Source organism: Panonychus citri, unplaced genomic scaffold, assembly GCF_014898815.1.
Source record: "Panonychus citri isolate SS breed McGregor unplaced genomic scaffold, ASM1489881v1 Contig00023, whole genome shotgun sequence".
Classification (NCBI taxonomy): domain Eukaryota; kingdom Metazoa; phylum Arthropoda; class Arachnida; order Trombidiformes; family Tetranychidae; genus Panonychus; species Panonychus citri.
The window spans coordinates 295,322-317,396 of NW_026515428.1; the positions used below are offsets into that span (position 1 = coordinate 295,322).

The 22,075-nt window shown below is 29.1% G+C and overlaps 1 protein-coding gene across 1 annotated transcript in view; it reads left to right on the top strand.

Moving 5' to 3' along the window:
• The window catches only part of LOC128394927 (putative uncharacterized protein DDB_G0289263), a 37,346-nt gene extending 16,975 nt beyond the window's left edge, over positions 1–20,371 (top strand). Inside the window, exons 3-8 of the mRNA XM_053355308.1 lie at positions 13,304–13,534; positions 14,473–14,682; positions 15,494–15,613; positions 16,085–16,707; positions 16,785–16,871; positions 18,269–20,371. Of these exons, the coding sequence (XP_053211283.1) occupies positions 13,304–13,534; positions 14,473–14,682; positions 15,494–15,613; positions 16,085–16,707; positions 16,785–16,871; positions 18,269–20,095 (3,098 nt within the window). The 3' untranslated portion in view covers positions 20,096–20,371. The remainder of the gene's footprint in view (positions 1–13,303; positions 13,535–14,472; positions 14,683–15,493; positions 15,614–16,084; positions 16,708–16,784; positions 16,872–18,268) is intronic.
• Positions 20,372–22,075: the final 1,704 nt, after the last annotated feature.

Sequence of the window (22,075 nt, forward strand, 5' to 3'; positions counted from 1 at the left end):
TTGATTGATTTGATGCTCTCAGATTATCCTGATTGCAATGGTTACTCTCTGATTACTTATCCTGATGATGATGATGATGATAATTGTTATTATTTTTTCATTCGTTGTTATCATGTTTTCGTGTATGAACAAAAAAATCCGTTACTCTGATTAACGATTCGTAGTGTAGCCTAAAAAAATCACTAACGAGTAGGAAATAAAAGGTTCATCTTGAAATTACATTCACCACCCACTTTCACCCTCTCCTCTCATGGTTTCAGCCTCATCATCATCATTATCATCATCTTCTCATCCTCCTTACATCATTATCAGTACTTACACAATATACTACAACATATCAACTATTATGTATAAGAAAAGGATGAGAAAAAAAAGTTTCTACTCTTTTTCATTGCTCCTCATCAGATAATTGATTCTTGTGTTCAAGTAAAGATTTTACAATCTTCCACCATGATGTTGTTCATTTTGCACCATTGCCACTCTCATGATTCCCTCTGAATCATTGGCATCCTCAGAATTTTTCATCAACTATCTTAACTCTCTCTCTCTCTCACTTACTTCCTTTTCCTTCTCCATGAACTTGATCAGCGACTGATAACTTTTCCAGATCACGTGGTTGAAGATGAGATTATCATCTTCATGATGATGAAAGGAAAAAGATAACAACTGAATCTTTGAGTATCTTGAAAATTCACTAAACTAATAATAATAATCTTCTCAAAGTAACCAAAGTTACTTTTTTATTCAGAGTAAAAAAGTTCTGATGACAATGAACATTTTTTTTTTCAATTGTTTGCAATTTAATCGGTTGACAATCAAATCCCATTGTGATCACACATTATTATTATGTGAACATGGAAATGATTTTCCTTTGATTGTCAACTAATTTAAAATCCTAATTTAACTTGCAAATCAATTAACTAACCAATTGAGAGTCAAAAAGTGTTGATTGGAAAATGTTTCATTGTAACACAATAAAAATTAACAATACATTTATCATCACCATCCTCATCTTTATCTTCATCATTAACATATCTCCATCTCTAATTTGAACAACAATGATTAATCTGAGAATCTAAATACTGATCAACATTTTGAGGATTATATTGAGATGAAAGTGTTAAATAGATGAGGATAAAAAGAGTAGCATTTACAATTGGAAAATCATTCAACCATCATCATCACTTTAGCATCCTCATCTTCATCCAGCTCATTGTTTCACTTTCTCAACATAATCAGAGAGAGAGAGAGAGAGAGAGAGAGAGAGACTGAAAGATGAACATGAAACTGAGAGGAAGAGGAAATGAAAACATTTTGAATGTTATCATGAAGAAACAAAAAAGATTATGGAATAAGTTTTTTTCCTTATCCATTTTCTTGGTGATATGATAATCACCATGATCATGATGCATGATGATTTTAATTCAATTGTGATAAAGGTGTTAGTACAAAATTATCGTTCTATTAATGTTTAATATGTGTGCTCATCTCTCCGGATGATTAAATGATAGTGATAAAAGTGATTTAATTAAATGGAGGAAAAAAAACTTGCTCACAATTTGATGACATTGTTACATCTTCATCTTTAACAATATACATTTTTAACTGTACTTACTGTCAACGGGTAACCAAAAAATTGTTTTGCAAATGATATGGTTCAGGAATTCATGGAATGAGCAGTTTCCAGTATATTGCATGATGATGATGGTGATGGTGATGATGAGGATGAACATCCAACTATCTCTCTCTCTCTCTCTGGTGAAAGCTCCTGATGATTGAATATTTGCACGCGTTGTTAACTCACCATGATCAATAGATTTATCTTCATCTCTCATCCTTTTGCATCTTCTTTTTTTGTCTTCTCCTCATCATCTACATCTTTATCATCATTCTCTTTCATTTTCATCCTTTTTTCTTTACATTTGACCTCATTATACATTTTCCTCTTTTCCTTTTCCTCCTCCGCCTCATCATCATCATCTTCAGACTATTATTTGTCCCTTTTACTACAATACAAAGTAATTGTTACATCTAAATAATATTAAGCTTTGCTTTTTGTGCACCAATGGTCATTAACAATAATCAATTTAAATTTATCAATTTTGTTAATCATCATGTTAATAGTATTCTGAGTAAAATTATTATCATCATGAATATATTTTGTGTTTATGAAATAGGAAGATAAATACTAACTAGATAAAGGATTTATAGTAGTTTGTATATTTAAATTATCTATTTGTTGTTACAATCCTAATTATCTTATATAATAATAATAATTAGTTTAACCGGAAAAGGAAATGATGAAAAAATTCAACCTTCTTTTCCTAAAATTTTACAATAACTTCACCTCCTCCTCACAGCACAATTCATTAATGATACAAGTAACATTTTCACAACAATAATAGACAATATCAGTTGCCATGCATGACAATACATTGATGATGATGATGATGATATTAATACTCAGTAAAAGGTTTACCCTGACTTATATTACACAATAATTCAAACTGTCATATGCAGATATTATTACAGAGGCTGAGACATTTTTTTCTGATTGTTACAAAACTCTGATATTAAAGTTTCAGCTAAAAGGAAAAGGATGAGAGAGAGAGAGAGAGAGAGAGAGAGAGAGAGAGAGAGAATGGAAAGTTTTATGTAAGAATTCAAGTTGGAATTGAAAGTTTCTCTTTCTTTCAATTGTAAAAGTTCTAACATCTCTACTGAGCTTTTATCATCCTCATCTTGATCATTATTTTGATATTTGAATAGTTTTTATCTTCTCTGTCTATTTTTCTTTCTTTTCTTTCATTTTCTGTAACTTGTTTATGATGTTTTCTTATCATGTCTTCATCAGATTATTATTTGATTGATGTGGTTCAGGTTTAACCAAGCAAACCACAAGAATTATCGTTTAAGTGTACAGTCCAAGACCTATTGATAGTCCATCCTTACAGTCACTCACTTCGTAACTCTTACAATAGGAAATGAGTGAGGGAGAGAGAGACCAATAGATTTATGTATCCATTGGTCAATTCTAAGGATAAGGAAAAATGACCATAGGAAAAAAACCTTTTCTTTTCCGGATTTCAACTTTTATCTTATGAAGATGATGGTTATTTTTGTCTATTATGTGTTTATGTTTATATGATAATGTTTAGTTGATGATGATGATGATGATGGGAGGGTGATGTTATCATCATGAAGAAAAGTGTGTGTGTGAGAAAGAGGAAAAAAATCTGACAGAATGATAACTTTTTCTTTACCATTGGTCATCAAAGGTAATGTATCATGATGATGGTGATGATAACTTTCTCACTCTTCTTCCTCTCTTTTGTCATCATTATCTTACTTCCTCATCCTTTTTTCAGCTCATCATCCAACCTCTTTCAATTCACCTGCTTATCATCCATATCATCATCATCATTTACTAAGTAAAGGTGATTCCCATGTAATGTCAATAGCTAATGGAAAGACAATGTTACCCTGACAAGAATCAGAATATGAAAAAGAAACTTGAAAAATCAGAATCATGAACAGGGAGGAAAAAAAATATTCCCAATGAAAATCCAATGATAACAATCAATGCTCAGTGAAATTTTCAATCTCCTGAAAATTAAACTCATATTAACAAACCTACAATCTAATTTGATTGTAAACAATTACGAAAATGCTAAACTTAAGGTAATTAATTAACCAAATAGCAAATTAACAAAAAAAAAGAGTCAATATATTTTTCAGTACATAAATCATTATGATTGCTATTATTACAACAATTTACCGTTAACTTTGATCATATTTTATTTTTCACTCTGTTAATGATTACCCATAATTATTATCATATGATAATACTGATGATAAACTGAATTAATTATCAACAATAAGCAAGACAAAAAACCGATTACCTGAAAAGTTTGAAAGGATAATAATAAGTTGAGTTAATTAGACTCACAAAGGGATTGATTAGTAAAGTTCACTGATGAAATTAATTTACTCTCATCTCCCCTGGGGTAAAACAAACTCCCTCAGGACATTTAAGAACAACAAAGTTTTCTTTTTGTTATATTAATTCATTTTCTCATGTAGCAAAAACCCACTCCACCAATTTCCCACTCTGATCAACATGAGACCTGGAAAATTTCAAAAAAAAGTTCTAATCTCAAGATAACCTATTGAGGGTGGAAATTGAACAAAAACTTCAAAAAAAAACAAACTTTCACTCAGTGGGAGTATAAGTTCAACGATGAACTGAACTTTATCCTCATCATCATCATGAATTAATGAGTTAAAAGTTAATTTTCATGTTAATGTTTATCCTTTTAAACTTGTTTACCTTTGGCTTGAAAATTGATTTAAATTACCTAATAGGATGATGATGATGATTAAACAAGCTAAAAATAAGATGATGAATTAATCTTCTCCCCTCTCTCTCTGAATCTTAATTAAGACATGATAATATATTTAATGAGGAAAAACTGGCAATTTATCATGAAGCAAAAAGAAAACACAAATTCTGAAATCTGTTGATGATATTAAACTGAAGGGAAAAAAGTTCATTATTACTCAGCATCATTGCTCCCATTGCAACAATTATCATCATTATTATTATCAGCAATCAAATTAATTAGCCTTTTCTTAAGCAACAAAAAAGTAACATGATTATTATCATGATGATGATGATATAATAATATCATCTCAGGTATTGTTATCATGGTAATTAGGCTTGAAACTTTTACCATTTTGTATTATCATGATAACGGTAAAAATTGATGTCATTTTCTGACTCATTTCTGCAACTTATCATCATCATTATATTATTATTGTTGTTATTTTTGTGTGAACTTGGAGTAAAAAAAAACACATTATGATAATTTTGTTTTTGCGACTGTAAAAAATTGTCAAAATAATATCAAAAGAAAATAATATTATCATTGGTTACCATGGTAACGTTCCCAGTTGATTATAAGGTTGAACTTTTCCTTTATTGATAACAGGTTAACATATGATAATAATGATGATGATGATGACCATTATTCAAGTGAATCAGATGATGATATTTCATGATGCTCAGTTTTTTTGTTGTTCAGTGACTGAGAATGATGATAATGTTCATGATGATGATGATGATGATGAACAGGATTCTGATTCTGGGAGGAAATTTTTTCTTTTCTTTGAAAATTGATCCAATTGATGAATGTTGAAAGTTTTTTCTCAATTCAATTTTGATGATTTCTCTCTGAAGAATTATCTTCAAAATAATGCTTCTGATAAATGATAAATTCACTAATTATCATAATAAGATCATCACAAATTGTTGACCATTAAAGTTTTCACTGGACACATGAAGTGAAAGCTTATAGAGAGAGAGGGGAAATTTTTTGTCAACTATGATTCTGATTTGAGTTACCATGAAAATAATGACCAATTCAATCAAGTATCATGTTAACATAACCATGAAATTTGATTAGATTGTAACAATTAATTAGTAGCAATTAACTTTCTCCCTCCAATTGATTAATAAAATCAAATGCTTGGTTCAAATAAAACTCAATCATATCAACCGTTGATAAGTAATAATAATAAACTAATAACTAGAAAATTCAATTACATGATTCATAATATCATGAAATATGATATCGTGATTAAAGTTAGATAATTTAACAGTAATTTAAAAATAAATACTCATTTTGTAATTGATTAAAACAACAACAATTAACATGATGTAACTTTGTTTTGTTTTATCAACTGTTAACTGTTGATAAGTTTTCGTGATCAGTTAAACAAATGATTGAAGATATGAAACTTTTTCAAGTTGAAATGATTAACTGGAATTGAAACTCAACTCATGATAATGATGATAAATGTAACCAAGAGATAATGTTATCACCAGATAACTGAACTGAATTTATCATGGAGAGAGAAAAACTTCTGTTCTAAATCGAGTATGAAAAAAGTTCACCTTTGTTATGAAAAACTTTTTCTATTTCTTGTTTTTTTCTTTCAAAAAGTTCTGAATCTCTTTCAGGGTGGATCTTGGGTGTATGTCTGTTGTTAATGTAACCATCATGATCGTTAGCTACATCCTCAAGCATATTATCAAACCAGAATTATTTTCTCCATGATGATGATTATCATCTGTAACATCATGAAGGAGGCAATTTAAATCTCCTCCATCATTTCACTCCACCTCCCACTCTCCTCCTTAACTCATGGATTTATGAGTTATCTTACTGAATAATAAGTATCCTGAAATTTTCCCTCAAATGATGAAACTTTGATTCTTCCATTTTGATTTTCTACCTTTTCCAATGGTAACATTTATCTTTTCCTTATTCTCAATTGTTCTGATTCAGAATTCTGATAATGATTATGATGAAAGGTTGGTGAGTTAACATGATATTATTGTTTTATTTATTGAGTTTCCCTTTTGAAATAATGATAACTTTCCTCTTGGTTTTTTTTATTTATCTACTTGTTTTATTTTATCACAATGATTTCATGAGATAATGTTCAGAATCACCATGAAGAGTTGCCTACGTCAAACTAGATTTAGGATTCTTTAGATTCTGGATAAACTCTGTTCATGGGTCATTGTTAAAGTTGAGTGACAATCATGTTCATGATGATGATGATGATGAACATGATAAGTATATGGTGGGGATTCTGAACTTATCACCCTGAGCAGAGAGAGAGAGAGAGAGAGAGAGAGAGAGATGAGGAAAAAAAAGTTCCAAGAAAATAATGAATCCTTTTCAAGTCTTTACTCAATTTCATCCTTAAGATGAGGATGATAATGTTAATGATGATTCCTCTCAACTACTATAACAATCATCCTGCTCATCATCATTATCATCATCATGATAAGATGAGAAAAAAAAACTTCTCCTTCATTACACATCATGTTATTATCTTTTCCAACCTTAAACACAATATCAATATAATATCAGGAAAAGAGAAATGAAATTGAATCAACATGGAGGTAGAAAAAAAATCTCAACTTTTATCATGCAGAGAAATAATTTCCTGAAATAAAATGAACTCAAACTGAATTTTGAAACACTTGAAATGAAATATTGAGGTAACAATGTATATATAATATAATAATACTAAATATTGAACTGTAATAACAATCATATTAATAATCATGATGATAATTTGAATGAGTAAGAAAAAAAAAGTTCTGAAATTTTGAGAAATCAGAACTCATAAGGCTCGTAACAATGTCAATGTATCATTTGAAACTCAGATCCTTTTATTGAAAATTGTTGATAATATATGATAACCTTTTTGTGCTGAAAAACGATAAACATATTTGTTGAATTCTTGAATATTAGTTACTCAATTTCATGATGAAATTGAATCATCGATGATTCAATTGGATAAATATATTAGTAACAGTATCAGAATGCTTCAGATTTGATCAGTAATTCAAATGTAACAAATGACCTACAAGATATTATCACTATTTTTTGACCTCTAATTTGACCTTTTAATTTTATTTTCTTTCAATGGATAAGATTTTCATGATGTATACTATTTCAACTCTGAATTTTGATCCATGAAAATCAGTTTTGAGTTGATAAGTCTTCCAAAGGACAATCAACTCATCCATTGTTTTTATATTTTCAGCATCAATATTTCTGACTGATCATAATATCTAGATAATATTATCATACCACTAACATGGTGAATGTTGTTCATATAATATTATCATCATATGGAAATGTGTATACATGTTGCTGAGATTGGAATTAAATGAAACAAGAAAAATAATATCACATTGTTATCATTGTGAATACGAATCATATATTATTATTTTCATGATGATGATGAATCAGGGAGTTAGGAAAATAACATTAGAATAAGAGAGAGAGAGAAAACTAATAAGAATAAGTTAGAACTCTGAATAATAATAAATGCATTCGAGGAACTTTCTTATTCTTATTAGCATTCTAATCAGAAGTATTGATCTGATATCATAAAGGTAAAAAATGAGCTCTAAACATGTAATTTCAATGTCATCATAAACATAACTGAATATTATTCAGCTATCATGTGTAAAGTTTATCTTGAAATTCAGGGAGTGAGAATTGTTTCAATTCAGTTTCTTTTTTTTTGTTGAACTTTATCCTCACATGATCGACAGGTTGAAATAAAAAGTGAGCTTTTCATCATTCCAACTGAATGATAATAATAGCTCTTGGATATTGAAAACAACATGAAAATCATCATGAAAAAAATTGAACGATTCCTTATGCTCAAAGTTTATCTATTACTTTGTCAGAACTTCAAGTTTCCCATGATAATATTTTCTTTTTATTTTATTCTTACTCAATATTCAGCATCAAATCTATCAATCAAATGAGTTTTATCATATCTGGTGAATTATGTTCATTGAAAATTATTCAGAATTCACATGGAATCCGGAAATTGGAAACGGACATCCGGATCTTAACCCATTCCTTTTTTTTCTTGAACTTTATTTCTCCTTCTGATAAAATAATAGATGAGATTGAATTAGATTATCATTCAAGGTTCCAATTTGTTTAGATTGATTCAGTGACTGAACTGATTCATGAGCAATTATATTATCATGAACTTTGTATAACTTAATGAATAACCAAAGGAAAAATTTCATTCTGATTTCAGTGTCAAAATAAAGTGAAAATAATAAAATGCTTGTCACTTACCAGTTAGCCAGAGTTTCAGTAAAATATTTTATCATGAAAATACATATAATTCAATTGTAGATTGATTATCTTCCCATGATAATCATAAAGTAAATCTGTTGATTTTGTTGAATATCATCACGATGCCTCATGAGAATCACATTGACTCATGAAATAATATCTCTGAACACATTGAATCAATTCCAAGTAAGTTGAACATTGATTCAGTTTCAAATCAGACTCAAACTAAGATAAATGATGAACCTTTGAATCTTATAAATCAATAAGCTGTAAAGAAAATCAATATTCACCAATGAAAATTAAAAGGAATATAATTTAATTCTGATTCAATTGATTTGCTAATTGTCTTAATGAATGAAAAAAAACTAATCTAATCAACATTGTAATTGAGTATTCATTTTGTATTATGTTAACCTTACAAACTTATCAAGTTATATGAACATTATCATGATAATATAACATGAATCTAATGGTCATCATTCAATAAAAATTATTGAGTTTCATTCAACTGAACATAATGGATTTCATCATGACGAAGGGAAAAAAGTTCATGACAATGATAATGGATGATAATCACATTCCAACATACTAATAATAACATGGAAACCATGATAATATTTCATGAAAAAAAAGTGGAAAAACGATTTTTTCACTTTGATTCAGTTTTCGCCACAAAATTACCTCGGGCATTGAAAATTTTTCATATAAAAATGAAAGTGTCAATGACTAACATATTTTGCGAAAAAAAGTTCATGAGAAACCAGAACTTATCATTTAAAGGGTATGATTCATGAAGAAAAGTTCATTCTACTTTTCTATCAGTTGATTATTCAGCTGATGATTTGTTGTTAAAGGAAAAGTTAATTGTTTCCAATATCAATTGTATGGATATTTACTCATTCTAATCATTTATCTCTCTCCTTTGTGTAAATATCTTGATGAGATAATCATTCAGAATTACTCTGAATTACAATGAACTTTTGCTTCCCCAAAAGAAAACAAATTAACATTTGAAATTGAAAATAAACTCAATCAATTTCAATTGATAATATTTACCTTTAACTAAATCAACTCATCATGAGCTTTGATTGATTTCAAAGTGAAATGTTCAAAGTTAATCAGTTAATCATTTAATTTGCTTAGAAATCTCAAAATTATCATGAAACTTTCCGAAACTGATATTATTATCATGTCTCTCCATGTAAATATCATTAATGTTAATTGAGAAACAAAAGTTGATTCTGATAATATTACTCAGGTATTTACTATTGACACAGGTAATAATAATGTCGATTATGATGATAACTAATATTAGACAAATAATAGAAACTTTTTTTTTACTTTTTCTTGTTCATGAGAATTTTTTCTCCGATTTTTTCTTTATAAACATGAACCTTGAGGCACATCAAGTATTCATGGTTCATGAGTATTATCATGAGCCAAGTAAACAGAAAATCCCTTGAAGCTATTGGAACCATCTATCTACATATTGTTAGAGTTGATTGAGATTCAATTTTTACCATGAAAAATGTTGATATCACTTTTTATATTCATCTTATTATATAATCATATCCACGGAAAAATCAGTCTAATGAACATTTCAAAGGATCATCATGATAACTTTCATCATCCACACCCAATATTAGTCATCTATTAATAAAAACAATCACATGAAACTGGACACACCTATTTAACCAAAGTAAATCAATGTAGTATCATTTACTACTAGCAATCAATTGAGTTACAATGAATTTACCTGAATATAAATTGATTGTCACTCAATTTGAATTGGTAATCATCATGATTGAAATGATTTCTCAATCAAATTGATTATAAACATGATTGTATTACATGTTATCTTTACAGAAAAAGGTTTAATTAGTTACACTTAACAATTACATCAGTTAACTCGTAAAAACTTTTTAATCAATCACCAGTTAATTGTAAACCTGACTAACTGATTTACTCAATGATCGCCAAGACTTAATTTCTGTTGATTAAGTAAAACTATTCAGAGATTCTTGTTGATAAGTTTTCTTCACAAATATTATATAATCATCTCTCTCTCTCTCTCTCTTGATTATTGATGGTTTCCAATTTCTAAATTGTTGTCAATCAATTGAGTTGTGTGATAATGATTAGATAGCAAAGTGATTTCGTTTTTTTTTTCTCTGTCTGATTGTCAAGACAAATCATTTCTCTTCCCATGGAGAAGAGACCTAATTTCATGGTAACTCTATTGTCCCTTTTTCCATATAATATCATGGTCATCCTTCTTGACCATTATCTCCAATCCTTATCATCCTTATTTTCTTGTTCCTCATCTTTTTCTTATGGTCAACATTTCGTTCCAAGGGATTGCCTCTTAATTGCTTCAAATGATCCGTATCCCTTGATCATAAGATCATCCAGACTCTTTTATTTTCCTTTAATCATTTTCTTTTATCATCCTTATCATCTTCATCCTTATCGTCTTTAAATTACACCATATAAATCTAACAATTACCTTTATCAATATAATGCAGATAAATCTTTCCAAAGTTACTTCCAATTTTTCAGGTAAAAAAGTTATTCTTATGTCTCCAATTGTAATGTTATTTTCTTACGATTCTGTTTCTTTTTATATGATTATGATGATGAAAATCGTCATGAAGATGATTATCTTCATCTTTTGTCTTCTTTGACTTGTTTTAATCTTTTCTTGTTAAAGATGAGCTTCTCATCTTGGAAGATTACTGCTCATTGATGTGGAATGTGTCAACTACTTTAGTTTATTTTCAGTCGAGATGAGGATGTTCAAAGAAGACAAGAATCATCTCTCTCTCTCTCTCTCTCTCTCTCTCTCTCTCTCTCTTCCTGGTTAATCCTCTGTAAATTGCGATAGCCTTTTAATGGTCTTTTGAGGTAAAAGGCTAGAGGTAAGAATAGAAAGAAAAATTTTCTTTGATGATCAACCTGAGGATGAAGATGATAATTCATTAAGATTGTGAAATTGTTCATTTCATGGTGAAATCACTCATTTCTTAAACAATTGATCATCTTCAAACTTGATATAATGGAAACAGTTTGATTCCAGTCGTTAAATCAAGTGTTATAATTATTTACAAACTTGACTGATCATTGACTTATTAATATTAAACTTTTGACATTTTTACCAACAATCAGCTGATTTGTTGAGGATATTAATATGGTCTTCTAATATTAATAGAGATCAATGGCGGTAAATGAATGGCGGTAAACAATTGATTACAATTAAATTGTTTAACTGAATGAGCAACCAAACTACAAGATAATCATGATTAAGTCAAATAATTGAACAGTCAAGTCTATTGTCATTTACAAAGTATGTTGATCAACAATAATGTATTCAATATATTCACCAAGATTCAGTTGATTGGATCATCCTTTTCATCATCCTAATCATTTCCATTGAAACTCGATGTCTTCTATTATCATAAACAGATGATGACGATGCTTTTGTCCATGATAAAAAAAAAGAGATGAATATGAGAGAGAAAAAGAGAGATAATTATCATCCATTGAGCTTCCCTACTAATCATCGATATCTTGAGAATCATCATCATTATCATTAGCTCTCAGTTCATCTTCCTTTCATCATCTTCCCTCCAATATATGAGTATGTCAACAATTGCTGATGATGATGATAATGATTAGTGGAGTTACAATAAGTGAAAAAGTTCAATACATGAGGAAGATGAAAGAAGATGAGAAAAAAAGATTCTTTTCAATAGAAAGTCGGAGAGAGAGAGAGAGAGAGAGAGAGAGAGAGAGATATGAAGATAAATGCAATTGGTATCGAAACTATTTGGCTTAAGTTATCATCCTTATCTTCATCATCATGATTTACAAATGATACTGATGATTATTGGTAAATAATATTCCTTTGGGTCTTCACATCACATTATTATTTTTTTGCCTTTTTCATGATAACCTGATTAATATTATTGAACTGAGCATTCCAATGATGAAGACGAAGATGATTTTATCCTCATCATTACCATTGACAACCCACAGCATCCTCATCACTTATGGATATTATTATTTTCATGAGAACGTTTCTCTCTCACATGTTGAAAATTGTTTCCTTCTAATTAATTGTCGTTGGTTATAATTAGAAACAATATTGACCCTTAATAATAAAGGTCTTTTCTTTTCCTTAATCATTAATCATCATCACTAATTGTTTGTTGTTAACTTTACACAACAATCAATAAAGATATTTGATTATTTTTTCATTTTATTACAAGAAAAATAAATTTATCAAAGGACGAGAAACTTTTTCTTAATTAAAACCTGATCAATGTAATAATAATAATAATAATATAATACAATTAATAGTAATATACAATCAGTTGTATTTACTAATATAATGATTTAAATTGCAAATTGTTTAATCGTTGAACGTTAATGATTGTGTCGGGTCAATAAATTGGATAAATTGATTCGTATTGACAATTGTTGTCACTCTGATTGTTGTTGATTGTTATCGATAATATTGATTAACAATTAACTCGTGAAATTATTGTTATTCCCGTTTAATGAATAATTTGATTAACCTATTTTTTGTACTTCTTCAACAATCTAATCAATTCTAGATTGTCTTCATTTACAATTATATCGTGATCAAAAGGAAAGGATTAAAAGTGGATTAACTAAATCTTCATTGTCTCTGGAAAAGTTTATCGGATTAGAAACTGGATTTACTTTAGATAAAGAAAGCAATACATTGGCATTAATCTGTCAGGATATGGTCTTATTATTGGCCTTAAATTCAAGGGAAACACTTTTACATTGGCAGACAACAATTCGTAATCATCTTCCTCAAGGTAAGAAGTTGATTGGAAAAAATCAATTCTAAATTGTGTGAACAATCAAACTTATTTGTTATTAAGTAATTCTAATTGTATTGTCATTTGGATTGAAATTGATTCGGTTGATAAAGTTAATTTTTATGCTCTAAGGTAAAATCTTAATCCAATCAAGGATTTTGTCTCAATTGAACTTTTGTGTTTACATTGGAAAAACTTATCCACTGGTCAGTTTGTTTTTGGTGTTTGTCCAGAAAGTCATATTATTAAGATGACAGAAAAGTAAACAATTCAAATCTGATATCATATTTTTCATGGGTAACTTATCATTTTATTTTTCATGTTAACATGAATCATATGTTTTCATATATATTACATGGTGATTATCATGATATAAACATAAGTTTATGAACCATGAACCCATTGAGGGTAATAAGTTATAACCAGAGAGAGAGAGAGAGAGAGAGTAGGTGGATAATATGAATTTAAAGGCCTTACAGTTGTAGTTATTATCGAGAGGGTGAGTTGACATGGGAACTGAATGAAACTTGGATAGTAACATGAACTTTATTCCAGGGTAAGGAAACATGGATGAAATGAATTTGACAACGAAACAAATAGTTGTTACTCTTGAGCAGAAATCTTTTTTTTTCTTTCTCTTCTTTGTGAAGATGTAACTCTTTGTCTTGACAAAATCCACTTTGACTTTCGTTTCATGTGGTCATCACACTGGTCAGTTTTCATGTGGAACTACAATTAATATATAAGAAAGAAAAAAAAAATTGTTGATGAATATGTTGAAAGATTTTGTTGTTGACTGGAAAAAAAGGGAAAATCAAAGTTATCCATCAAATTATGTTGCTCTATTTATCTCTCAACCTTAATCTGCTTATTTCTCTATTTTTATCTCCATCACCTTCTCATCATCATCATCATCATCATCTTCCCTTGACCAGAACATCAATATCCTGTTGAAATTATTCAATTTCCAGCGAAAAGTAAACTGACCATTGGACCTTCACGGTTACACATTCGAGATGGTCTTTTCGCTCTTGTCTCTAGTAATCCACCTCGACTTTCTGGACTTTGGCATTTACCTGATCTGAGACGTTACGGTGTACTTAACGGTAAATTTTGCTTCGAGGGAGGGTCATCTTGTGGTAAAGGTAAGAATGGCACTCAGGTTGACAAGTTCGAATCATTATCGACTCATCAATCATTTTCTGAGCCACAAAAGGCAAAAACACCATGATAACCTCATCTCCTCTCATGAATCTCATGAATGAATATTTACCTTTTCTATTTCATTTTTCTCAGTTTTTTCCTCTCGATTCTGATTCATAATAACATGTTGACATTTCATGATAAATATCATGACTTTTTTTACACTTGTTCCTGATAATGTTTAGTATTAATATTGATTCAGCTTTTTTTTTATATAACAATTGTTGACAATCAACAACAATCAATAACAATGTATCTCATTAGTAGTATTACAAAAATATCACCAAATTCAATCAATAAATCACTAAGTTTATTTATACTTATGTCAGATTGTTAATTATTATATAAATTGCCATTAAATTGAATATCGTATCATAGCAATTTAATTGATGAGTATTAATCACAATTTAACTTTCATCTATCAGTAATATGTATGTTACCCTTTTACATTATTGTTGATACAATTACTTGATTGTTGTAGTATTTATTGTGATAGATTAACTTTGAAAATCAGTTCATTTTGACTTGGATTAATTTAGTAGATTGTTAATTTAATTAGATATAAAAATTGAATAAATTTCTTGCCCTAATAGAATCAAATTAATGATAAAATTAGAAATAGAAAAACATTCAATCAGATGAACTAAATAAAGTAATATTAATCAGTTAATTGTTGACAATTGATTTACTTGGTTTGTTTTTCTCGGTTTTTTTTTCTTAATTTAATTGTTCACTTTGATTCTTAATTGTTAGGTGAAGGTCTCCATGTATTACAAACCTTACAAACTGGTGAATTAATGAAAGCATTTCAATTGGCATCCATTGGTAATCTTCAACCTAAACGGAAATTGTCAACAATTAAACGAGACAAATGTAAGTTTATATTGAAACCTTTAATCACTTTAATCACTCTAATCTAGTTAACTGATTGTTTTACCAATCTCATTGTATTTATCAAGATTGAGGAACCTTAACCATTCCCATTCATTTATCCCTCTCATCCTCATCTTCATCCACCACCAAGAGTTAACATTGTAATAACAATACAATAATAACCTTCTAATGATATTACATCCTCATCCTAAATCAAACAATCAATTTAATTATGATTATCATGACTATTTGATATAATGATCATGAATCAATTCCCAAGATAATCAATGAATATGAAACAAAAGTAATCCCTTTACCACCTTATGAATAGTCAATCATGAACATGATATAATATTTGCCTCGTGAACTTTTTTTTTCATATTATTTTCCAACTCAATTAACTTATTGAAGTTTTTTTTTTATTCTAATTTTATCATGATTATATCTTTGTCTTCCCTGATGATTTTACAGGTAACAATAACAATAACCTTTCCGATAGAATCTCATTTTGCTCATCGAGCTCACATTCATCAGGAACAAGTTCAATCTCAAGTGGTAATGGAAGTTATCAAAGTTCCCTTGAGTATTCAACACCTCGTCCATCAATATCAGGTCATCATCACCATGGTCACCATCATGGTCATTCTCATGGAGGTGGAAATGGTAGTGGTCTTGGTGAATGTTCAAATTGTTCTGGTGGTTCATCGGTTGAAATTTGGTATGATAGACTTAAAATGTTACGTTCAGCTAATTCTGGTCTCATGTTATTCAATGGATGTGGTGGTGGTGGTGGGGGAAGTTCATCATTATGTTCATGCCTTTCAGAATCAAATTTAACAACAACCACACTTGATGCAACAATTGATTCAAATGGTTCAGAAAATAATGACCATCGGATTCGTAATCATCATCATCATGATACATTTGATTGTCAATCAACTGCAAGTTCAACTAATACACTTAAACGGACAACATATAATTCAAGCCATGGTTCAGAATCAGGGTCAACAAATGGAATCACCGTTGACCCAAGGGTCCTTCATAAATTGATCACTGGTCATTATCAGATACCCAAAAGTTTCCTCTGTAATCAGGTAAGTCAGCAAATTGACCACAGAAACTTGACCACAACAGTTAATTGGGATTTTCTGTTATTTTTTTTATCTTTCAGGGTAAAAACTTAATCGATTCCGAGGAAGATAAAATTAATCTGATTAATAATCTTGAAATGTATGATGTGCCCAGGAAATTTCAACAAGTAAGTTAATCATCCACTCCCTTATTCTGATTGTTACTAGTATTATCATTAAATGGTTTCCATATTGTTTGATTGATTGATTAATTGATCGTTAATTTAGTTAATCTCTCGTATCATTAATCAAATGGATGTTTGAGAAAAAGTAAAACTGTTTACATTCATTGAAATGTATTAGAATTTTTTTATTTTATTATTAGACTTTTTTTTCCAATTTTCATTGATCATGATGGTAATTTACTAGGAATTAAATTCTCGTCTATTCAGGAAGTTCAAGGACAGAAAAATAATTTACTCCAATTTCCGGTTTCAATATATTGAATAAAATTGGAGAAACTCATCATCCTAATCATCATCATCACTTTTATTACCACAGTATTTGTAGTATTGTTATTACTTTATTATTTATAATACAATGGACATGAATTGTTGAAATTGAATGTCAGGGTGATGAGGATGAAGAAATTTTTTTTTCATAAAATTGAGAAAGAGAGAGAGAGATGATATTGAAATGTTCAGTAGAAGGAGATGATAATGATGATTGGAAGAGGAAGATGAAGATGAAAGTGGAAAACAAAGAGAAAATTGAAGATGACATTGAAATTGAACAAAAGATGAGGATGAAAAAGGAAAAAAAGAGGAAGAGGAAACAAAGATAAGAATTGTTGGTGATGATAAAAAGCATCTTCATCTCTTGTAAATTGAAAGAGAGAGGGAGAAAGAGAGAGAGAGAGAGCTGGATGAAAACTTTTGGTGTTAAATTTTGTATTTGATAGACAAAGATGAGGCAAAGTTGATGAGATTCATTGTCAGGGTTAGCATTTTCATCCTTCATCCTTACATGAGGATGAAGATGAAGATGAGGATGATAAAAAGCAAAATCTTTCAGGAAAGTGAAAAAAAGTACAGTAAGTAACTATAAAAGCGATGAAAGCAAATCCATTGCATTAAATGATGATGATGATACAAAGATCATGATGATGACGAGGATGCATTTAAAAAGGATGAAAATGAATCTTCCCTCCTTAAAGATGATGAGGATGATAATAACATAGTAAAAGGTTGTCAAGTAAGTCATTAGGAAAAGATGAGGATGATGAAAGTGATGATGATGTTAATGATGACAATTGGAAAGCCTTTTGCCTTTAGGGTTGCAAGTGATGATGATGATACCTAATGAGGATTGTGATTATCATGGTTATAATAATGATGTTAATATGAATTTCAATTTGAAACAAATTAACTTTGACTACTCAGTTAATTGTGCTAATCATCATTGAATCACTATTGAAATTCAGGTTGCAATTGTTATATGAATTTTTTTTTTCTAATCAACTGATTGTCATGTTTGAATTTTGTGGTTGATTTAATTATTTTTTACGATTTCCTTTTACTTTTAGATTCATCTTAATAGTTCAACTGATTTAAAGCAATCAGTTGATTGTCAACAAGAAACAGTTAATGGTGTTAATAATAAAACTAGTGGCCTGGATAATATTACCAAACAATCAACTGTAATTAACACTGGATTAACCTCTAATTCAGTTAATTGTGAAGTGGTTGATGATAAAACCTCAAAAGTTGATTGTCCTGATGATGAGATGATCATTATAGTTAACGGTAAATCATTTGAATCGACAACAATTAAGTCACAAACAGCTGATGATAAGATTAATCTTGATCAGAAATCTGATAAATTGTTGGTTAATTGTGATGAAAATCATTCCATGGGGCAATCTAAATCAAAAGAGACAAACTTAATCAACAATTCCCAAGGATTACCAGCAATTAATTTAAATCTCAAACCAAATGGATTAAAAGTTTCCACGAATACTAATCATAAGGCTAATTGTTGTCTAATCAATCCAACAATTAACAATAATTATGCCAACATTGATTTTGTCCGATCATTACAATATTATCAAAATGTTGGATTGTTAAAGAAACAATTAAATACAACAATCAATTCAACAACAACAATTAAACCAGCAGCTAACTTACCAGAATCCTCTAGTAAACAGCAATCAACAACAGTTAATGATGTTAATCAAGTTAATTGTGATTATCTCAATCAAAAACAGGATAAACAAGATGATATTAAAGTTAATTACAACCTGATGGTTAATAAATCAACTGATTGTAACAGTAAGAATGATGATTATCTTGAAATGATACCGTTATTAATTAGTGATGATTGTAGATCTGAAAGTGATTTAAGTGATCACAATCAAACAATTTATCAATATTATCTTAATCAATATCATCATCACCTTAATCAACTTGAAAATAGTAATCGAGATGAAAATTGTTCAAATATATTTTTAATCATGAAAAAGGATCAAAGTAACAATCAACAATTTAACACTAGTGCCTCATCATCATCAACAATTAATCATAATGATAATCAAGTTGTCGGAAATTTAATTAATCCATTATCAAGATCATTAAGTGATTTAAGAAGGAAACTTTGGTCGAGAGTTAAATCAATTGATGGTCAACAATTGAGACGAGAAAATCAATTAAATCATCTATCATCTTCATCTTCATCTTGTCCATCATCACCTAGAAAATTATCATCACAATCAACTAATTATCTTAATCATGAATCAATTTCATTATCAACTTATGATGACGATGAACATTTAATTTTATCATTACCAATTCCACCTCCACCTCCACCGCCACCACTTTCGTACCTATTTGCTTGTCGTTTAAATAAGTCAATAGAATCATTATTAACCCTTAATGATGAACAATTAACTAATTGTCAGCCTAATTATCAACCTGCAAGTTTTAATTGTCACAATCATGAGCATTTAACCTCATCCGATGAGGATATTTATCATGCAAGTCAAATAAGAGTGACCTCTTCAAGTCCATTTGATTGCCGACCCATGAGTCCATCGGAAATTAAAAGGTCAATTAGTTTACCTAATGATCAACAATCGTCAACAATTAAGGATAAATTTAATCTCCATCCAATCAACATGGTTAATAATGATCAGCAATTAACAGCAACAACTAATACAATGATTAATTCACATTGTAAATCAAATGAAAAGTGTAATAATAACAATCAAATTGATGACAATTTAATCAATAACAATTTAACCCTTAATGATTTGAATAAATCGACAATTAATAATTGTTACAATCAAAATGGTAAATCATCAAATGCAATCTTAATTAAATCACAATTAACCAATGATGTTAAAGGGAAAAGTTGATCACGATAATCAAAAGTAATTAGATTAAATCATCAACTCTTTTTTTTTTAAACTACAATTAAACTTTTCAATGCCAAACCTCAAGCAATTAACTTAATTGTTAATTGGCTCAACTGATTATTTGATCAATTAAAATTTAAATGCACAATTTGTTTACTGTATTGATTAACTTAAATCAACTTTTTCTTTGTAAATTTTGACAATTGGATTTAAAATCTGTTTTTAATTGTAATTAAACTTTTGTTTCTTTAAATTAATTACAATTAGACTGACTAATTATTTATATAATATAATCAAATATCATTATAATCAAGTTTTTGTTTCATTTGCAAACAATTAAACAATCATTGTAACAATTTAAAGGTTAATTATAACGATCACATATCGTAGGTAATTGTAAATATTAAATCAACAATTAACTAATTATTTGTATCAAATTTGTAAATTGAAAGTGAAAAATTGAAATAAACTATTGAAAAGTTACACTTTCATGAACAATTTAGTTAATTATGGTGACAATTAGGATTAAAGCCAATTGAGAAATGTAATTGGAGGAAAAATAAATTGTTAGCAATTTAATAATTGCTGTTAACAAGGAGCTAATGGTCATCTCATTTAATTGGAAATCTTTTCCTTATACTTTTGGACATTGTTAAGGAGGAAGATGAAGTTGAGGGTGGAGTAGATGATGAGGAAGATGAAAGATGAGGAAGAGAAAAAGTAATTGAAAGGAGGAGGAAGATGAGGATGAAGAAGATGCTATTTAATTGAAAAGATGAGAAAATTTTTGTTCTTTTTCACATTGATTAACAATCGTGTGTGTGAATCTCCCAACTAATCACATCCGATCAGTTGATTAACCCTCAAGTAAACATGATAATTATATTTGATTACTGGGTGAGTTAATTAATCCAAGTGATTAATTTTAATGATGGAAAGAAAAATTGTTATTCAATTTTCTTTGGAACTCTTATTTTTTATCAAAAGTTCAGAACATTTTATCAAATAGTTTCCAATTTTAAATCAGAATTGAATTCATTTCCACCCTCTCAGTGTTTCGGTGAATTATAACACCCGCAGACACTTATTGCACCATGATGATGATAAAGATGATGATAAGTATGAACAAATAATATCACCTTTGAGAAGAGCAGAAAAAATAATCACAGGGTAACAATTTTTTTCTTTTTCCTCCCACCCCACTCTCTCTCTCTCTCTCTCTCTCTCGAGATAATATCTTGAGATATATTTGAACTTCTTCTTGCTTGTTGAAAGAACATCAATTTGATTTCATCTTCCTCATCATCATCGTTTAAATGCTTTCAACTGGAAGATTTATCGAAGTAAAAAAGACAGAGAGAGAGAGAGAGAGAGAGAGAGAGAGAGAGAGTAGGATGATAAAGTAGAAGATGAGAAACCAATGATAAAATGAATTCGTTGTTCATCTGATGAAGATAATGATGACCATAGGAATAGTTGTTGGCAATGGTCAAAGAAGTAGAAACAAAAATAGTTTCATTGGTCAGCATTTTATTCAATTGAAGAAAAGAGAAGAGAACAAAAATCTCTCTCTCTCTCTCTCTCTCTCTCTCTCTTACTTTTCCATCCTCATCTTTTTATCTTCATTCTGATTTCATGATACCCAATGAGAATCATCATGTTTACCTTGACAAATGTTACAATTTAAAAGTAAAGGTAAATAATGACAACTGAATTAATTTGAATCTTTTTTCATTCTTGTTTACATTTTCCTCTCTCTCTCAATCAATTTAAAAAGATCAATTCATCAAGATTGATTAACTCACCATTTTCTGTTATATTTAATTGATTTAAATCAATTGGTTGTACGATAAAGTATCACATAGATGAATCAAAATCAAAGTTAATTGTTTTGGACAACTACAAGTGCTAAAGATAAACAATTGAATTAAATACGATCCAATTTAAAGCCATTAGGACAAGTTCATCTCTGATTTACCA